This window comes from Cololabis saira, chromosome 19 (genome assembly GCF_033807715.1).
Source record: "Cololabis saira isolate AMF1-May2022 chromosome 19, fColSai1.1, whole genome shotgun sequence".
In the NCBI taxonomy this organism is placed as follows: domain Eukaryota; kingdom Metazoa; phylum Chordata; class Actinopteri; order Beloniformes; family Belonidae; genus Cololabis; species Cololabis saira.
The window spans coordinates 6,742,994-6,760,944 of NC_084605.1; the positions used below are offsets into that span (position 1 = coordinate 6,742,994).

General features: G+C 38.4%; 1 protein-coding gene across 1 annotated transcript; it reads right to left on the bottom strand.

The window, feature by feature from the left end:
• Window positions 1-3,733: 3,733 nt before the first annotated feature.
• rnls (renalase, FAD-dependent amine oxidase) lies at window positions 3,734-16,432 on the bottom strand. Its single transcript, XM_061708773.1, has 7 exons — window positions 16,191-16,432; window positions 12,208-12,313; window positions 11,978-12,120; window positions 10,838-10,996; window positions 7,460-7,633; window positions 6,099-6,274; window positions 3,734-4,005 (listed from the first exon to the last, which is right to left on the bottom strand). Exons 1-7 carry the CDS (start codon window positions 16,306-16,308, stop codon window positions 3,829-3,831), a joined length of 1,053 nt encoding a protein of 350 aa, XP_061564757.1. The 5' UTR covers window positions 16,309-16,432; the 3' UTR covers window positions 3,734-3,828.
• Between the last annotated feature and the right edge of the window lie 1,519 nt (window positions 16,433-17,951).

Here is a 17,951-nt window from a genome sequence, read left to right on the forward strand (position 1 = left end):
CCGTTCCTATTTCCGTCTTCGCTTGCGGTGCCGAGACTCCGGATCTGGTTCTGGAGGTCCGTTCAGGGTCCGATCACGCGGGACCAGAACCTCCGGTACTTACCCGGACCCGTCACGTGACCCGGTTTTGCTGGTGCTGACGTCGAGCCGTCGTCCATCCGTGGCCCGGTCCAGTTTGGTGCTGTCAGACCCGGGCCTCGCGCCCGGACTGGACCGGACCGGTCCGGTCCGGACGGGTTCTGGTGCCCGAGGCCCGGTTGGTGCTGTCCACGTCGACCTCCAGGTGCTTCATGTCGTCCTCTCCGTCGCGGCCCGGTTCTGCTGGGACCCGGTTCTGCCCGGTTCCGGCCAGACCCGGGTTCTTTATCTCTGTGATGGTCTCGGACCGGCGGCCCGGTCACGTGACCCGCTCCTCCACCAGAACCAACGACATCATCAGGTGTGACGGACGGAGACGCCGTCGCCATGGAAACGTGTTAAACTGACCCCTCCCCTTCTCCTTCTCCCCCACGTCTTTTATTCTGTCGCTCCTTGTTTTATAATGAAATAAAAACACTGTAAAGGTGAATAAACTATTTATAAACACCTGCTGCTGTCCTGTTGTTTGAATCCTCCCAAAGCATCATGGGAGTTGTAGTTGTCTCCACCCGGCAGAACTGGTTCTGTCTCATCTGCTGCTGTGAACAGATCCGAGGAGCCGGCGGCGCCGTTGCCGCGGCGATCAGCCCCCCGGCATCTCTGCAGGTTCACGGGTAACAGGGAACCGACCGGGAACCAAACAGTCCTGGGGTCAATCCCAGTACACCCAGTACTGGAGTTGAGGGGGATCCCCCCTGGAATAAAAACGGTCCAAATCATTCAAGTAAACTTTCACTTGAAATAAGTAGGAAAATCTGCCAGTGGGACAAGATTTATCTTCTCATTACAAGCAACAAAATCTTGTTCCACTGTCAGATTTTTCTACTTATTTTAAGTGAAAATCTACTTGAAACAGGTGAAAATGGTTGTTTTTTCCAGTGATGAGTCTTGTTTTAAGTGTAATGATATTTTTTTACTAAAATGAGACATTTTAACTAGAAATAAGACAAATATTCTTGTTAAGATTTTGAGTTTTTGCAGTGATCCATGTTACTTATCCTGTGAAGGACAGAGTTATATTGATAAGTTCAGAAAAGTGTTTTTTATTGTTGTGTTTTGATGTATTTGATGTAAGTCCAGTGGATATTTAAAGCTTACAGAAGGCTGCATTTAACTGCTGCTATGTCATTCCTGCAGTATTTCTGCAGGTGTTTTGATCAGTGCTATTATTTGTAATATTATATTATTTGTAATCAGCACAAATTATCTCTCCCCATATGATAAAATCCACCATCCCCCCCTGATTTTTTTTTTACAACTCGAGTACTGGATACAGGGCTTTCACGTGACGTCACCAAACGCGAGTCGCCATTACGGAGATATACCCCCCACCCCCCCAGACCAAAACAAAGCCAGAGCGTATGAGAGACTGCACATTTCTGCTCATTCATAAACCGTAATCACAATCCGCGTGGAAAATGGTCAATTATTGCCGTGTGTACGGTTGTACAAATCGGTCTGACCGAGAAAAACACCTGGAGTTTTACAGACTTCCAAAAGTTATCACAAATCAGGGAGATACTTGCCGAAACTTATCAGAAGAAAGGAGACGTCTGTGGCTTGCTGCACTGAAACAGAACTTCACGGGCAAGAATCTTGACAACATTCGTGTTTGTTCTTCACATTTATTGTCAGGTAAGTGAAAAATAAATATAATAATATAATAATCTACTGTATATTTAGCGTTATTGCTCGCCATGATTTATTCATTTCATAGCCTTACAACAGAGTTTCTCAAACTAAATTTCTAGCACCCTACTCTGCCAGTGTACAAATGGGGGTCCATTTGGTAAAAAAAATGAGGTAATTCACGATGTCAGGATATTTAATCGTTGGCAGAATAGTCGGGTCATCCGTGGTCCACGTTGTTTGCTCCAGCTCGTACGGATCATGGCCACCTAAAAGGTTTAATTTCTCTTTATACCTCGCCCTTTCTGGAGGACCAAGTCCTTCCCGGTATCTGGTATCTTCCCCACGTTTTGCCGAGGTTTTCCGTGGTTTTGACATGGTCAAATTTTACATGTTAGCCGCTTTGTTGTTGTTGTTCAACCTCCAGCCCTCCACAGCCTCCACTCTGCCTACAAATAATCCCGCCGCTATGGCTGCCGGGTCGCGGTACCGCCCATTTCGTGACGTCGGTGAAAACCCTCTATAGTACACCCCCTACTTCCTACCACTTCACACTAAAAATAGGTAGGGCCCTTGTAATCTTCCCTAGGGATTGGGACACCACTTGCTCCGTCACTGCGTGGTTTACGTTCGGGTACTTAAGCGACTGCGTAGTTACGTTTGCACAAAAGTCACACCATATCAGGAAGCCCAGAGCTAAAAGCTGTTTTAATTTCCGCTGTAGCACTGTTAATATGCCACTTTATTAAGTTTTTATATTTTTCAGGCGTAAAAGTAACTTAAGATCCCCAACCTGGGCTCAGTTTATCCAAATAACGCCTGTTAAGAAATTTGAGCCGTTGTTTTCGGGGATGAGAAGAGCCGCCGGCTCAGGAGCTGATTTATGGTTCTGCGTTAAATCGACGCAGAGCCTACGGCGTAGGTTACGGTGTACGGCGCACGTCGCCGCGTAACCTACGCCGTAGGCTCTGCGTTGGTGTAACGCAGAACCATAAATCAGCCTTTATTCTGGCGAGGTTTGGGAAAGACTTCGCAACAATCCGCTCCGACCCGGTGTGTCAGTGTTCACCGCAGACAGACTGCAGCTTCACCGGGACCAACGATGACGGTTGATGTTGATCCAGGAACAACCTAGTTAAGGAGCATCAAACTCACTCTTATCTACGCGGAAATAACGCTGAAATATAAAGAAGGCTTCCCAAAGTGTGAAATAGGAAACTGAAGATGTGCACACTATATATAGGTATATGTAGACTATATACATTACACTGTTCCCTCCAGTTCTGCAGCGCAGCTTTAGCCCCGCCCACTGCGGGGGTCAGCAACCCGCGGCTCTAGAGCCGCATGCGGCTCTTTAGCGCCGCCCTAGTGGCTCCTGGAGCTTTTAAAAAATATTTTTCCTTTTTTTTTTTCTTTTCTTTTTCTCCTTTTTCCTTTCCTTTTCAATCTCGACATTTCGACTTTTTTCTTGACATTTCATCTTTTTTCTCGACTTTTTTCCCCGAGATTGTACTTCAACATTAATCTTGACATTTTGACTTTTTTCTCAACATTTTGACTTTTTTCTCGAAATTTTGACTTTTTTCTCGAAATTTTGACTTTTTTCTTGACATTTCGACTTTTTTTTCGACATTTTGACTTTTTTCTCAACATTTCGACTTTTTTCTCAACATTTCGACTTTTTTCTCGAAGTGCATAATGAAAAAAAAATCTCCCCCCAGTTCTAACTAATATAGATACATGCAGCATGTGTTGTCTTCATTCTAAGGCTGACACAAGACTTTTCATTTTTTGCGGCTCCAGACATATTTGTTTTTTGTGTTTTTGGTCCAATATGGCTCTTTCAACATTTTGGGTTGCCGACACCTGGACTTTAGTGTGAATCCACTAAGCAGCGCGATGCAGGCGTCAGGAGATTTTTGACACTTTCAGTGTGAATCCAGGGTAAAGGTCTGCAGGAGTCTCGTTCACACAAATGAACATTTTTATTGAACATTTATTCAAACGTGGAAACTTCAAACATCAGGTGATAAATACATGGGCTTCACAGTCATTGGTCGGTTATTGACCGGAGGGGGCGTGGCCACGGAGCTCCGCCTCCAGCGCCGCCAGCACGCTGAGCGCCGATTCCACGCAGCCGTCGAAGTTGGAGTGGCAGAAGGCGTCGCCGCCGCAGACGAGCGGCGGCTGGTCCAGGATGGTCATGTGACCCGGGCAGTCGGGCACCGCGGTCTGCACCTGCAGGGGGAGAGGGGGGTTAACCTGGCGCCGTTCTGTCAATCCATGCTACCCGTCATTACAAAAGCCAGTCGAGATAACTTTAGATATTTTGCGGCGCAGTATCAGGCCAGCAGAGATCAAATCAAACTTTATTTATATAGCACTTTTCATACAAATAATCAAACAAAGTGCTTAACAACAAAAAAAAACAAAAGAAAAAACAAGAAAAACAAATAAACATAAAACTTATTAATGCGCCCCCCCCCCTCCCCGCAGACAAAAGCACACTACTATTCACCTAAATTACACACACAGACACACACGCAGACACATGGTGTAGACATGGCTAGGCACAGAGGATCCAGGTGACGAAACGGTAACAGGGAGCCGTCCACGCCAGGAGGTCTCATAGCCCGCAGCTACAAGGGGGGGGGGGGCCACAGAGACCATCCCGGCCCGGACGGATAGGAGTCCACACCACAGCGGTGAAGCCGTGGTGCAGAGCTCCACAACCATCAGCCCCTTTCACACAGCCAGTTCGAGGCGGGAACGTTGCGCCTTTAAGCCGCCTCGCTGTTCTGTGTGAAAGTCACGGAGGCGGAATGGGGGGGCCAAGTGGCCCCACCAATAAGCCGGCAGCGGAGGTAGTCACAGAGCCGTCACAGAGACGAAACGGGGTCTGTGTGAATGACACAGCCGGCATGCCGGGGCCAGCCGGGGCCAGCGCTGACGCTGTCGTCACGCCTCTGATTGCGGAACGCCGGCATGCTGTGTGAATTTACAGACGGGAGCGGCGTTATGCCGGCGTTGTATGGTTCTGTGTGAACCAACAAAGGCGGCGTATTGGCAGGACTTCTTTACACCAATATTGCGGAATCTCTGTGTGAAAGGGGCTATCCAGGCCAGAACCACCCCCAGGACGACCCCCTGCAGGCCAGAGTCACTCCCAGCATGGAGGCTCCCCATGAGGAAACACTGGAGATAAAAGCTACAAGAAAGCAGGATAAGATACATTAAAGGAGTTTATAAAAAACATAAAAACATAAAACATACAAACATAAAATCCTAAAAGTATGTCTAGAAAGTAAGACATTAAAAACTAAAATAATAAGACAGTAAAATGTATAAAATAGACCATAAATAACAACTAAAATATTTAGATAAAACATTGAGATTAAACAAAAATAAAATATAAAATAAAATACGATAAGAAAGGATAAACTAAATATAAAACAGAGCAGTAAGATTCAATAAAAATAAGGGTGAGCATAAGAAATTTAAAAGAGTTAAATGAGTCAGTTAAAAGCCTGATTAAAGAGATGGGTCTTGAGCCTCTTTTTAAAAACATCAACAGTCTCTGCGGCCTTGAGGTTCTCCGGGAGGCTGTTCCACAATCGGGGACCATAAAAAATATATAGATATATATAGATATATATAGATCATTTTAGATGCTTCCCGTGCTCTGAATGCGTCAAGTGACGGGAGCATTATTACCGTATTTTCTGGACTATAAGCCGCACCTGCATACAAGCCGCCTCAGCTCTTTTTTTAAAAAAAAAGATGCAAGCTGCAGATATTTATGTTGTTAGATTAGATATTTACTACATGTACAGAAGGATTTTGAACTGTAAATTATGTACATGTATCTACCTAAATAGATCCTTTCCTAACAGTGTCTTTTAACATGTCAGCTGATTAAAACGGGACAGAACCAAGAGAAAATAACCGGTATTTATTTATCTATTTATCCGTTTGAAATCTGCTTCTACCTACTTCTATCTGCCCAAGCGGTGAAAGAAAAATCCACAGAATAGCTGCACCTTTGTATAAGCCGCATGGTTCAAAACCTATGAAAAAAGTAGCGGCTTATAGTCCAGAAAATACGGTAGATGTGACTAAACCATCAAATAATGCCACCCCTGAAATATTGATTTAAAATGGATAATATGGGATATTTGATCCTTCAAAATACACGACCCATGACATTAATTGCATTACACTTTGTGAACATTATACGATAAAGAGAAAAAAGACAATTCTATCCCTTTATTTGATATTTACGGAAGAGTATTAGGGCCATGCAAGAGAAAAAATATTTGGCGGCGGCTCACCTGGGAGTACCTCCACTTGTGACACTTGATGCTGAGGGGCTGCGGCAGCTGGGGGAGGAGCCTGCTCAGCTCCTGCAGGATGAGTGGCTGCACCGCCTCCTTGTCCCGCTCCAGGTGCTGCAGGCCAAACGGGACGCTGGTGTGGACCACGAGGGTGGGGCCGCGGCCGGGGGCACCTGGGGGGGCGGGAGGGGCGTTAGAGGGGGGCGGGTGGTGGTGAGGGTGGAGGGACGGGGGACGGGTTACAGTCTACAGTACAAAAAAACACTCACCGGTCACATAGATTCTATCATCAGTTATGTGCTTCATCCCAAATCATTTGGGCAAAATGCATATCAGTGGGTGTTTCTGTAAGTATTTCTGAGCCTAATAATAATAAAAAAGAAAATATATATATTTAAAAAAATAATATATATATATATATATATATATATATATATATATATATATATATATATATACACAAAAATTAAACAAATTATGTATATATGTATTAATAAAATAAATACATGATATATTAAAATATATATGATGTACATTATATATTAAAAAGATATATTAAAATATATATGATGTACATTATATATTAAAAAAAAATCTATATATATATATATATATATATATATATATATGTATGTAATAATAAAATAAAATAAATAAATAAATAAAATAAATATGATATATTAAAAGATATATTATATATATATATTATTATTATTATTATTATTATTATTATTATATATATATATATATATAGGATAGGCTTTTATAAGCAGTTTGCTTCTGCCTATGCCTTTTCAGTTATTGTTCAACACATTTTTCTTTGGTTTAATAGTTAATGCTGTGTACAATGTTTTTTTGGTGTTTTTGTGTTGCAATGACTGAATAAACTTCATTCATTCATTCATTCATATTAAAAATGCATATATATATATATATATATATATATATATATATATATATATATATATATATATATATATATACACACACACAAAAAAACATATATAGGAAACATATATATTTATTTTATGAATATATATATATATATATATATATATATATATATATATATATATTCATAAAATAAATATATGACACATTAAAATATATATGATAAATATCATATTGCAAATGCATATATATATATATATATATATATATATATATATATATATATATATATATATATATGCATGCCTTAGGCTTTTACCAACATAGTATTAACCATTAATATATATGCAGACAAGTTAGAAAGTTAAAAAAAAAAGTAGTTTTGGTTCCAAGTGGTGTCCCAATCCCTAGGGAATTACCCCCTATGGAACATGTTTGGATGCGCCCCTGGTACCCTGGGTACTGACCTGCGCCGCGCTTGCGGTCGTCCACGGCGATGTAGCGGATGCAGCTGCTGTCGCTGACGTAGCGGGCGCCCCAGGACACGCCCAGCTCGGCGTCCGGAGGGAAGAAGAGCGCCAGCGCGAAGCGGGACGAGTACGAGACGACGTCCAGCTGCTGCCTCTGCTCGACGGACAGCACTGGGACAGAGACAGGACCGGTATTTTTCTAGTTTCTGTCAGCCTGTTTCAGTTTTAGTCTTAGTCTAGTCTTTGAGTCAAGCTATCATTTTAGTTTTTATTAGTTTTAGTCACGTTCATTCTCCTTTTAGTCGCGTCAAGTTTCAGTCGACTAAAAGTCTGAGCATTTTAGTCTTATTTTAGTCACAATTGTCCATTTTAGTCTTATTTTAGTCAGAATTGTCCAGGACCATTTTAGTCTAGTTTCAGTCAAAGATTGTATTAAACCAAACCCATTTTACAATTCAAACAAGGTTATCTTATTATTATATTATTGTTACCTTATAGACTCAAGAATACATTCATTCCAGATACAGAAGACTCTAATTTGAGTTCAATACATACAGTATTATTTTTTCTGCATTTCTCCCCATCTTTTTCTTTTTCAACGACATATTTCGGTTTTCTTTTCCACATCTATAGGAAAGTGTATCCAAACATCTAAAGACTAAACTGGTTTAAAGACTAAACGAGAGGAAACAACTTGTATATTAAGGATCTTTGTTATAACATTTCCTCTTGTCATGTTTTGGTCAACGAAAATGAACACACATTTTAGCAGAGTTTTTATTTTGTAATCTACATTTTAGTCTCATTTTTATTCGTCAAAAATATTGCATTATATATTTAATTATCGTTATCGTCACATGACCAGCATTTTCGTTGCGTCTCGTTTTCCTCAGGTGATAAAAGGTTTGTTGACGACGATATTTAGTCATAATTTTTATTTCGTCATATTTGTTATTCTAATTTAATAATTCCTCTCCTTTTTTCCTCTTCCCTGCATTAAGTGCACTGCTGACAACAAAAGTGAGTTTCCTCACTGAGGGAGAAAATAAAGGATTATCTTATCTAATCTTTATGCTCCATTATGTGAATTTAAATGCTTAATTTATTTGGTTATTCATATGCACCTTTTAATTCTTAGAGTATTTAAATTGATATTTGTCCATTATCCTCTTTGAGAGTTTGTATATTTTCAATAAAGTTTTGTTGTGTGTCTGGGGAAGTGGGCGCTGTCCCCCAACAGCCAATCAGAGGAGCCCGAGGTGACATCATCATCTCCAGAAACACAAGGACGGCTGTATCGGGGAGCGTCGCTCTGCCGCCCCCCGCTGGCGGAGCCGCGGTACTGCAGCCGCCCTGAAGTTTAGCTGCGGCTGGTCGGTAGGGGGCGCCATCAAATCAAGAGATTAAAAATAAAAATAAAATAAAAAACATGCTGTAAGATGCAAATAATTATTAAAAGAAGGTATTATTTCAGTCTGTGGGCGACTGTCAATAGTAATTAAATTAAATGTTGTTTAAATCTTTATTTGGTTCCAAAATCTATCCTTATAATTCTTTTTATGGCACTGCACTTTCTATTTTTATTTTTGTTTTTACCTTTTATTTTTATTTTAATTTTTTCTTTATTTTTACTTTATTTTCTTATCTTTATATGGGTGTTTGGCTTTTGGGGTGTTTGATCTGTAAATGACACTGTTGTGTGTGTGAGATCTGAATCTGAATCTGAAAATGTTCTTTCAGATTCAAACAGAATCCAGTGTAAACTCTCCAACATTTGATAATCACGTGACCTGAGGATCTTTTAATTGGTTTGAATTAGATTGGTAAAGGGATCCAGTCGTGTTCGTCCCAGAAACTCAGTTATCAGCAACAAATCAGCGATCAGTAACGTGACGAACTCGTATGTTATTTTAATCTAATGTGATTGGACAATTCATTCCTCGTCTTTTTTACAAAATCAAACTAAACCACACAAACCAGATTTGTTTTAAATAGGTTAAGTAACACTTGCTTTTGAAATAATATTTGTTGATCAAATATCTGAAAGAAAGGAACATTATCTTTTCAAGTAATATAAATTCCAGACAGAACAATGAAAATGTTCATGTTTTTCTTCTGTCTAATGTGTAAAATAAACTACGGTAAACCTGACCCAGGAAGAAAAAACAAAAAGTAACAGTGGACTTGTTGAAATGTTAAACCCGACTTCAGTTTTCTTTTTCCACTGCAGCAGAACTGAACTGCTTCACTAAAACTTGGCACCAATAAGCCATTATTGTTGGATGGTTTCATTTTTCAAAATTAAAAAGGACCAAAATATTATTTTCCACCTTTCTTTCTTCCCCATTGTACCAAGCTTGTACCTAACCGTGCCTCCTGTGTACTGGTACACCCCCATTTATGCCAATGTAGATTGCAAAAATCTTTAGCACCAGCCGTCACTGGTTTAGAAACTTTTTCTCAGGAGGGTCAAGTCACTATTTTCCTTTCAATCCCGTCAAATCGTTTTATTTATCACTCAAATTAACGTTATTTCCTAATTAATATTATATATATATTTGTATTATTTCCTCCCTAAAGCAGACGGCTCGTCTCTAGTGTTGTTTCTGTCGGCGTGTTTCGGTTTTAGTCTAGTCTTTGGGTCAAGCTATCATTTTAGTTTTTATTTGTTTTAGTCACGTTCATTCTCCTTTTAGTCGTGTTTGTTTCAGTCGACTAAAAGTCTGAGCATTTTAGTCTTATTTTAGTCAGAATTGTCCATTTTAGTCTAGTTTTAGTCAAATCCATTTTACAATTCAAACAAGGTTATCTTATTATTGTATTATTGTTACCTTATAGACTCAAGAATACATTCATTCCAGATACAGAAGACTCTAATTTGAGTTTACAACATATTTATTTTTCCGCATTTCTCCCCGTATTTCTCTTTTCCGACGACACATTGGGTTTTCTTTTCCACGTCTATGTAGGAAAGTGGATCCAAAGATCTAAAGACTAAACTGGTTTAAAGACTAAACCAGAGGAAACACCTTAAAAAATGGATATTAAGGATCTTTGTTAGAACATTTCGTCTCGTTTTGGTCAACGAAAATGAAGACATATTTTAGCAGAGTTTTTATTTTGTAATCTACATTTTAGTCTTGTTTTTATTCCTCTACGATATTGCATAATATATTAAATTATCGTTATCGTCACATGACCAGCATTTTCATTGCGTCTCGTCTCGTTTTCCTCAGGTGATAAAGGTTCGTTGACGACGATATTTAGTCATAATTTTCGTTAACAGGACCCCCGATAACCTGGTTCCGGCCCTGCTGAGGACGCCGGCGGTCAACGCCTGGTGGGTTCGGAGGACGGTCGGGTTCAGGGTCTTACGCTTTCCCAGGTCTCCCTGCAGCTGCAGGATCTGAGGCACCGGCATGGTCAGGACGACGGCGTCGAAGGTCTCACTGCCCCCCGCCTGCCGCTCCACCTCCCACGAGGCCCCGCGGCGGTACAGAGCCGTCACGTGATGCTCCAGGAACAAGTCGGCTCCTGACACAAACACGGGTCAGGTTATTAATGCCACTCCAACAGGCACCTTGATGTCATTTAGAGGTATATACATGCCTTCATATTTTAATATATCATATATTTATTTTATTTATACTTTTTTTTTGCACATTTACAGGACTGTCTCAGAAAATAAGAATATTGTGATTTTCTGTAATGCAATTACAAAAACAAAAATGTCATACATTCTGGATTCATTACAAATCAACTGAAATATTGCAAACCTTTTATTATTTTAATATTGCTGATCATGGCTTACAGTTTAAGAAAACTCAAATATTCTATCTCAAAAAATTTGAATATTCTGGGAATCTTAATCTTAAAATGTAAGCCATAATCAGCAATATTAAAATAATAAAAGGCTTCATCAAAATATTCTAATTTTCTGAGACAGTCCTGTATGTATATATATATATATATATATATATATATATATATATATATATATATATATATATATATATATATATATGTATTAATAAACTAAATATATGATATATTAAAATATATACATTATATATTAGAAGTGGAAAACTTTTTGCACACCAGATTTGCAGAAAGGTGCGTCAGAGGACGAAAGCAGCAGTCAAACTTGACAAGAAAAACTCCCGCACAACTTCTTCTCACTGTAACTTATTTATTAGGCCAACGTTTCGGTCATAGACCTTTTTCAAGGAATGTTGGCCTAATAAATAAGTTACAGTGAGAAGAAGGTGTGCAGGAGTTTTCTTGTCATATATTATATATTAAAAATGCATATGTATATGCCTTGGGTTTTTACCAACATGGTATTAACCATTAATATACATGCAAGTATTTCTGAGCCTGTATACTACAACAGTATAATAAAGTCCTGTAATGATGGCTTTTAGTTTTGGTGTCCACCCCAAGAATTGAAGTGGCCCCCTCTGGCCCCCCCTATGTTTTGGAGGCGCCCGTGTCCGGAGCGGCGGGTGGGTTTACCTGACTCGGACAGGAAGTGTTTGACCACACTGCTCATCCCCAGCGGCGTCATGTAGTCCTTGCCGCCGTCGCGGGGTCGCAGGCCCTCGACGGGACACTCCAGCGGCCGCAGGACACCTGCAGACAGCAGCTCTGCGTAGAAGCTGAACACACACTCAGGTTGAGACCTTCACAGTCCAGGTCGCAGCAGAAAGGGCAGGGGGCCGAGGCGGGGGCCGGGGGGGACGCACCTGTGGTGGGACTGGTGGTACGCCGCCGTGGCCGAGATGTACTGAGCTCCCAGGTCGGCCGAGTGGGACGAGGGTTCTGGGGGGCGGCTGGTGGACATCCTGCCGCCTGAAACAGACACACAGTTCAGCCTCGGCACCAAACCAAATGCAGAGTTGTCTTCAGTATTCACATTCATTACTCAGGTAGAAGTATAGATACTAGAGTTTAAAAATACTCCTGTAGAAGTTGAAGTATCAACTCAAGTTTTTTACTCAAGTAAAAGTATAAAAGTACTGGTTTCAAAACTACTTAAAGTATAAAAGTAAAAGTAATGTAAGGGGGGAAAAAGCCATTAAGGACAAAAGCCATTGAAAATGAATGTATCTTAGTATAATGCAAATATATTAAAGAACCATATATGTGTATTATTGAGCATTAACATGTGTTTCAGAGAGCAGCAGATATGATGACTAGTTGCCTATAAGTATTGTAATGGTGCAAAAAGTCAAACTTCAGAGGCATGTTATCATTTATCCTAACCTTTATTGGAATGTACATCCAAGTTTAGTTGCAGGAATCTGAGGGAACGGATGTAAGAACAAAACTGGACAAGAAACTCTGAAACAACCACAACCAAATTCACTCTATCCGGATGGAGCAATTTAACTGGATAGTTTTTTTTTAAAGGCCGATATGAAATAGAGTAACGAGGCTGTTTTTAAAATGTAAGGAGTAAAAAGTACAGATAATTGTGTGAAAATGTAAGGAGTAAAAGTAAAAAGTCGTTTGAAAAATAATTACTCCAGTGAAGTATAGATAACCAAAATTTCTACTTAAGTAAGGTAACAAAGTATTTGTACTTTGTTACTTGACACCTCTGACGAAATGAAATGATAAGAAAAGAGGTAAAATAGTAAAAAGCACAAGTTGTTAAAAAGTAAGGGCAGTAGAGTACAGCAGGTAAGTATTTAATTTAGTACGCTTCAGTAAACAGTAGGGGGGTAAAGATACACTAATCTCACGATACGATACGATATTGAGGTCACGATACGATATTATAGCAGTATTTTTTTAACAACCTTGAATGAGGAACATATGACTGGAAAAAATTGTCTTTTATTTGAAAGACACAAAATACAAAACAATACTGTGTGTTTGCCCTATTGTCACAGTTTGTAATGCTTTATAACTGTTTAAGTTTTAAAGAGAAAGCCAGGCCAACCATTTTCCACAAACTGAACTAAAAGTAAATGTCAGGTTTGCATTATACATCTTCAGTTTCATACAAGTACAAATATTTTGCCACAAACTGAATAGTTTCTCTCAACTAAAATAAAATAAATAAATAAAAGTATATAAATAAACTATGAAAAGTCCCAAACTCAAAATGCTACCTGATTGTTTTCTTGTTAAGGCCTGTAAAGATGCCATTGCAATAATCCAACCTACTGAAAATGAATGCATGAATAAGTTTTTCCATGTCTTGTTTAGACAGAATCCCCTTAATTCTAGAAATGTTTTTTAGGGTGGTAATAGGCAGATTTAGTGATAAACTTTAGATGGCTGTTTAAGTTCAGGTCTGAGTCAATAATTACACCAAGATTTCTGGCTTGATTTGTAGCTGTCAATGACATGGAGCCAAGATGAGCTCTGATCTTTTCCCTTTCATTTTTAGGGCCAAAAATTATCACCTCTGTCTTTTCTGCATTTAGCTGGAGAGAATTCTGGCACATCCAGAATTTTGTGTGTGTCATCGGCATAAGTATGGTAGGAAATGTTGTGATGCTCCATAATCTGAGCTAGCGGTAGCATATAGATGTTGAATAGAAGCGGTCCGAGAATGGACCCTTGAGGAACTCCACATGTGACCTTCGTTCTTTCAGAAACATGACAAAACGGATCTGAAACTGTAATGTCATTTCTGCCATTGAGCATCTGAAATAAACCCATTTATTCTCTTATTTTGGCTCCAACTTCAGTTGTGTTCTGCAGGGAATACGTCTGTGACCTCCAGAGGTGTATAGTAACGATTTAGATGTACTTCGTTACACTACTTAAGTAGTTTTTTTTGAGGAATTGTACTTTACTTGCATTGTTTTTTATCAGGAAATATAACTTTTACTTCACTACATTTGAAAATTAAAAAATATACTTTTACTTCGTTACTTTGACATTTGCCACGTCATTACTCGTGACAAATTAAAATAATGTAAGAATTATATTTTGCATGAAAGACAGTTTATTTTTGGTGTTGTATTCTATACCACATTTCATTCGTCTGAAAGTGAAATTTAAAAAAAAAAAACAAGGGAAGGATAATTTTTAGTTGTGTTGCTTCTTTTCATGCGTACTATAAAATACTTGTACTTTTACTTTTGATACTTGAGTATATTTTTTCACAAGATACGTTTGATACTTAAGTACCGGTAAATTTAATGTGAGCTAATTTAAGACTTTTACTCAAGTAATTTTCTTATGGGTGACCTTAACTTTTACCAAAGTCTTTTTCAGTTATGGTATTTCTACTTTTACTTAGTTACTTTTTTCAAGGACTTTATACACCTCTCGAAGTCAAAGATAATTTATGAGCCAAATCAAAAGACAAAGTTGTTCTGAGAGTTGGTATAAGTATGGTAGGAAATAGGGCTGTTCGATTTTGCCCAAAAATAAAATCTCGATTTTTTTCTCTCAAAATCCGATTTTCGATTACGATTATTTTGTGAATTGACAAAAGGCAAAGAAATTATTTCAAATATGCTGTTTTTTTATTGAACATTTGCCCCATTGGGCTTTAAGTGCAAACTTTGCTCTTATTAAACCAAAAATTAATGAATAAAGTGCAAAACTCTGTAAAATAAGTTGAAAAAAAAGTTTAAAAAAATATAATAAAATATAAAGTTTTATCTCTGAAAAAAAAATCAGCAAATCAGCACTTGCAAACATACAGTAAGTTATATTTCCAATTAAATAAAACAAGACATTTTCTAATTAAACTAAACTGGGTCTTTGCATGCTAAATAATAATGCAACCCATGAAGGAGGTAGAGGTGTGTAATGTCAGTCATTACATTTGCTATTCACATTTGCAAGTTTTTTGCAAGGAACACGAGCCGGTCTACCGCATCTGGCTTGAGGGATGCCCGGTGGCATGTTCCAACGCCCCCTCCTACACTAAAGAGCCTCTCCGATGGGGCACTTGTCGCAGGTATTGAGATTTCCATCAATCATTAATATGGTATCAATCATTAATATGTGTGCAGACAAGGTAAAAAAAAAAAAAAAAGTGAAAAATCAATTTTACGAGTTTCACGTTTTAACATCGTTCTAATTACATAATCGCGATTACGATTTAAAATCGATTAATCAAACAGCCCTAGTAGGAAATGTTGTGATGTTTCATAATCTGAGCTAGGGGTAACATATAGATGTTGAATAGAAGCGGTCCGAGAATGGACCCTTGAGGAACCCCACGTGTGACCTTAGTTCCTTCAGAAACATGACGAGACGGATCTGAAACTGAAATGTAATTTCTGCCATAGAGCATCTGAAATAAACCCATTTATCAAGTCAAGTTCCTTTTATTATTCTCTGAATCAGATTCTCTGAATCTGGTTCCAACTTCAGTTGTGTTCTGCAGGGAATGCGTCCTTGACCTCCAGCTGCTGGGATACAACTAAATGCTCATTTAAAAGCTTAAATAAAGTTGTTACTGGTTCAATTCTCAGCCGAATTTGAGGAGAGAGCCCGCTGAAGGTAAACATGTCTTTTCACCTGAACAACAGTCTTCACCTGTTTCAGGTGAAGACTGACAGTTTACACAAGCTTTACACGTCTATTTGTGGAGATCTGGTGCAAAGTTGAAGCTCATTTATGAGCCGAATCAAAGACAAAGTTGTTCTGATGTGAAATCCATTCAAGAGTTTCCTCTGCAGGGACGTCGTTCTGCAGGAGGACGGGGAACTCTTAAATATCGGGGTTTTTGAGTGAGGTTCGGCGGGCTCACCTGCGCCCCGCGCCTTGTCCCACACCACGATGTGCACCTGGTTCTGCAGCGCTCGCCGCAGCAGACATGCGCACAGGCTGCCTGTCAGCCCCGCTCCCACGATCAGCACCCGGGACATTATTCTAGCGAACCCGGGCCGGCTCTGGACGGGTCCGAGTGGGGAGTCAAGGACCGAAACTGTGTTACAAAACCGAAAAAAAACAGACGGACGCTCAAAAACTCTCCCTACGTTTAAAGCCCCGTTCACCGATACGATACATCTGGTTACGTATTTCAAAATAAAAGCACTTACGTCATCGGTACAGAACGTGCCTCAGCATATTTTAACGATCCAGTTTATGTTCTTAATGTTTAATGTTATTTAATCATGGGCGTGTTTCGTTTTTTTTTTTTTTTTTTAGAATAGACTGAAACATTTTCTGATAATTGATGATTTTGCTCCAAAAAAGAGCAATTTCATTTTATTTTATTTTATTTTCTACATGTAAAAAACAACAATTCAAGACAAGATAATAAAACAAAACAACAAAACAAAGAATTTCATACTTTAACACTTGATATCTTAATTTACATGTGCAAAAAGGAGTAATAAGAAGTGTAAACTTATTTAATCCTACCCCCATTCACTAATCATTTAACCCGTATTTATAAATACTCACACACTGTACTCACATTGCTAAATAACAGTATTATTATTATTATTATTATTATTATTATTATTATTATTATTATTATTATATTATTACTGTAATTATACTTTCATTCATTATTATTATTTGTAGCTGGAAGTAGGTGGTTTACACACCGGAATGTTATATTTTGATGTAATTAATGTGTCTGTGTAATCCCATGAGGGATGGGTCATTTAAATGTCCGGACACGAAAATAAAATAATTCATTCAATTCATTCATTCATTCATTCATTTACTCACACACATACCTATACATACATACACATAGTTGAATATTTCTAAATATTTGTACACACATGCCCATATAAATATTTATATAAATATACTTATTTACACTATAGTCTCTATTAACTGCATCTGCACATATATATATGTATATACACTTATACATACGCATACACCCATACATACCTACCTACATATATATATATATATATATATATATATATATATATATATATATATATATATATACATATACATACACATATAATTAGCTGCCCATTTCTGAACATAAATATAAACAAATCTATCCATTCACACAATAGTGTTTACGCAACGTCATCGGTACAGAACGCGCTTTAGCAGATTTTAACGATCTTGTCAAGAAAAATGTATTATTACAAATACAAAGTAAGAGAAGTTACTTTTAAAATACTTCATAGATGCTATCCAGTCAAGATCAATCTTATTAAATATAAGACAAACATTGACACACTCTGTTCTTTTTGTGGTAATGTGGATGAAACAATATCTCACTTATTCTGGAATTGCACATATACTCATGTTCTCTGGATTGACCTGAATGATTTTATAAATGCTAAAGGTGATTCTTCCTTTAAGTTGAGCATTCAACATGTATCAAAAAATGATATGACAAGCCCAGACAAAGTATATTTATCAACCTTCTCTTAATTATTGCCAAATATCATATTCACTGTACTAAATTTGCTAGCCAACGTCCAAATATAATTGTTCTCAAAGCTATATTAATATCATATTCAGACAGTCTTAAACAGAGCATAAACCCCAAAGCGGTTAGAACGAGAAGCTCATGTGAAAAATATAT

Coding starts and splice junctions, on each gene's coding strand:
- rnls (XM_061708773.1), bottom strand. CDS start 16,308: ATGTCCCGGGTGCTGATCGTGGGAGCGGGGCTGACAGGCAGCCTGTGC. Junction 10,997..11,977: donor ACACTTCCTGTCCGAGTCAG/GTAAACCCACCC, acceptor TGTTTGTGTCAG/GAGCCGACTTGTTCCTGGAG. Junction 7,634..10,837: donor GCAGGGAGACCTGGGAAAGC/GTAAGACCCTGA, acceptor TCTCTGTCCCAG/TGCTGTCCGTCGAGCAGAGG.